Source organism: Cyprinodon variegatus, unplaced genomic scaffold (assembly GCF_000732505.1).
Source record: "Cyprinodon variegatus isolate N-32 unplaced genomic scaffold, C_variegatus-1.0 Scaffold506, whole genome shotgun sequence".
NCBI classification, from domain to species: domain Eukaryota; kingdom Metazoa; phylum Chordata; class Actinopteri; order Cyprinodontiformes; family Cyprinodontidae; genus Cyprinodon; species Cyprinodon variegatus.
In genome coordinates this window covers 574,470-576,354 of record NW_015150959.1, presented here as the reverse complement: position 1 = coordinate 576,354, position 1,885 = coordinate 574,470, and the positions used below count along the sequence as shown (strand labels likewise).

The following is a 1,885-nucleotide window of genomic DNA, read 5'->3' as shown; positions in this document are numbered from 1 at the left end:
TTAATTAACTAGTCACTCCTACCATTTTACATGAAATGCCATCTCTGTTTGCTGGTCTAACGAGTCTTGGCTTCAATAGTAGGGTAAGAATTTTTCATCGCCTTGAAAACATGCATTCCTCATGCATTAAATGGATGTTTCAGTGGGGGGAGGGGGGTCATTTAGGGGAAAGCTTTGGGAGATCTGTGTGTTGTTGTCATTCACCTTTATGCCTATCCCTGTGTATTCATCTTCTGATGGCTACTTACAGCAGGATACTGACAGAAATACACGGTACTCTATTTGCCTCCACAGTCACCAGATCTTAATCTGATGGACCACGTATGGGATTAAATGAAAGAGATATAACCTTGACAGGAAAATGGAGGCATGCATAGTCACAAAAAAATAAAAAAAATATATAAAAAAGGAAGAGAGTAAAGTAAGAGCCACATTAAAACAGAATACTCAGATTACAGGACACCAAGGATGGGATTAAAAATGTAAAACCACAGGCCTCAGTTCAATTTGAGGAATCATACAGAAGAAATTGTTTCAAAAAGTGCTTGTAGGAACATTATCAGCAGATATTTCAAGACGCTAGACATAGCAGCTAAGATAGATCCTAAAGAACCAAGTTTGTGTTGGAGAACCTGTGGCTCTGCCATCCCCAATCATACACACATGTTCTGGTCATGCCCCATATTGCAACATTTTTGGGATAAGGTATACAATGCTATAAACCAGAGATCTTTCAGTAGGTTACTCCTATAGATGTAATGGTTGCAATACTCTGTATTAGTCCTTTTGGGGTGTAAGGACAAGCCAACTCATATCTCTTACATGTTTATTTTACAGCGGCCCCTTAAATCCATCACAATTAAGTGGAAGCAACTAGAGCCGCCTTCCTACAACTCACGAGTCCAAACTGTAAGGGAATTATACCAAATGGACAAGATAACATAGTTGTCAAGTCTTCAAAAAGACACTTTCAGCCAACGCTGGAGTCCTGTGGAAGATTTACCAGAGTAAACAAGTATTACAACCCAAGTTTTTGGATTATGTTACATAGACCTGCCATTTGAGGTTTTGATCTTAGTTCCAACAAGTAGTGAGATTATAATTTTCAGGATCCAGTTGCGTTTTCTATATAATGCTGTGGGATAGTTGTAATTATTTCTGCTACAGATGGCTTTACAGTGAATCCCAGACACACTGAAGCATCGCTTCATCTTCTAAAGATGTAAAGTTGTTCAGAAAAGCAGGAGGACATTTTTTTTAGAAATACCGTTGGCTATATTATTGGCCTGCTGTTCTTTAACAATCATAACAGAATGTTTTTCTTCTTGCTCATTTCAGATTAACAGAAGATACGTCTCCAACAGAAAGACCCAGTCACAAGATTGGCGGGTAAATATTGTCAGTTTCAAAGAGCTGGATCACAGAGGTTCATTGAAATAATCTAATAGGAGAAATTTAAGGAGTATGAGTGGACTTTGAAGCACAAGGTCAGCTTTTTAATCACGCCATTGTGTTTTTGGTATCTACGGAGACAGATGGCCCAGTTCATGTTTCTCACTAAACCCTGAATAATCCTTCCTCAGCCTTCAGAATTAGGAAATTCACCAGATTATTGGTCTGTGATGACCTATGGTAATAAAACGGAAAATATGGTAACACTCCCCTCACCTCCAGAGTAATAATAGTAATTAGCATTGTTTAGTAATCACTTATGATTCATTAAATTCTATAGTGCCAATTCACATCATGTCATCTAAAGGAACTTTCCAGTTCACCAGATCATCCAGTCAGATTTATTCAAAGTTTTCTATCTAAGGAACCCAGTTGATTGCATCGACTCATTGACTCTTCAGCAATCCCTCACACTAAGCATGCTTGAAGCGAC

The 1,885-nt window shown here is 38.4% G+C and overlaps 1 protein-coding gene across 1 annotated transcript in view; it reads left to right on the top strand.

Annotated features, from left to right (window-relative positions):
* The window catches only part of LOC107094784 (gamma-aminobutyric acid receptor subunit rho-1-like), a 27,448-nt gene that overhangs the window by 11,334 nt on the left and 14,229 nt on the right, over positions 1 to 1,885 (top strand). The window contains exon 2 of the mRNA XM_015390623.1: positions 1,339 to 1,389. Within this exon, the coding sequence (XP_015246109.1) occupies positions 1,339 to 1,389 (51 nt within the window). The remainder of the gene's footprint in view (positions 1 to 1,338; positions 1,390 to 1,885) is intronic.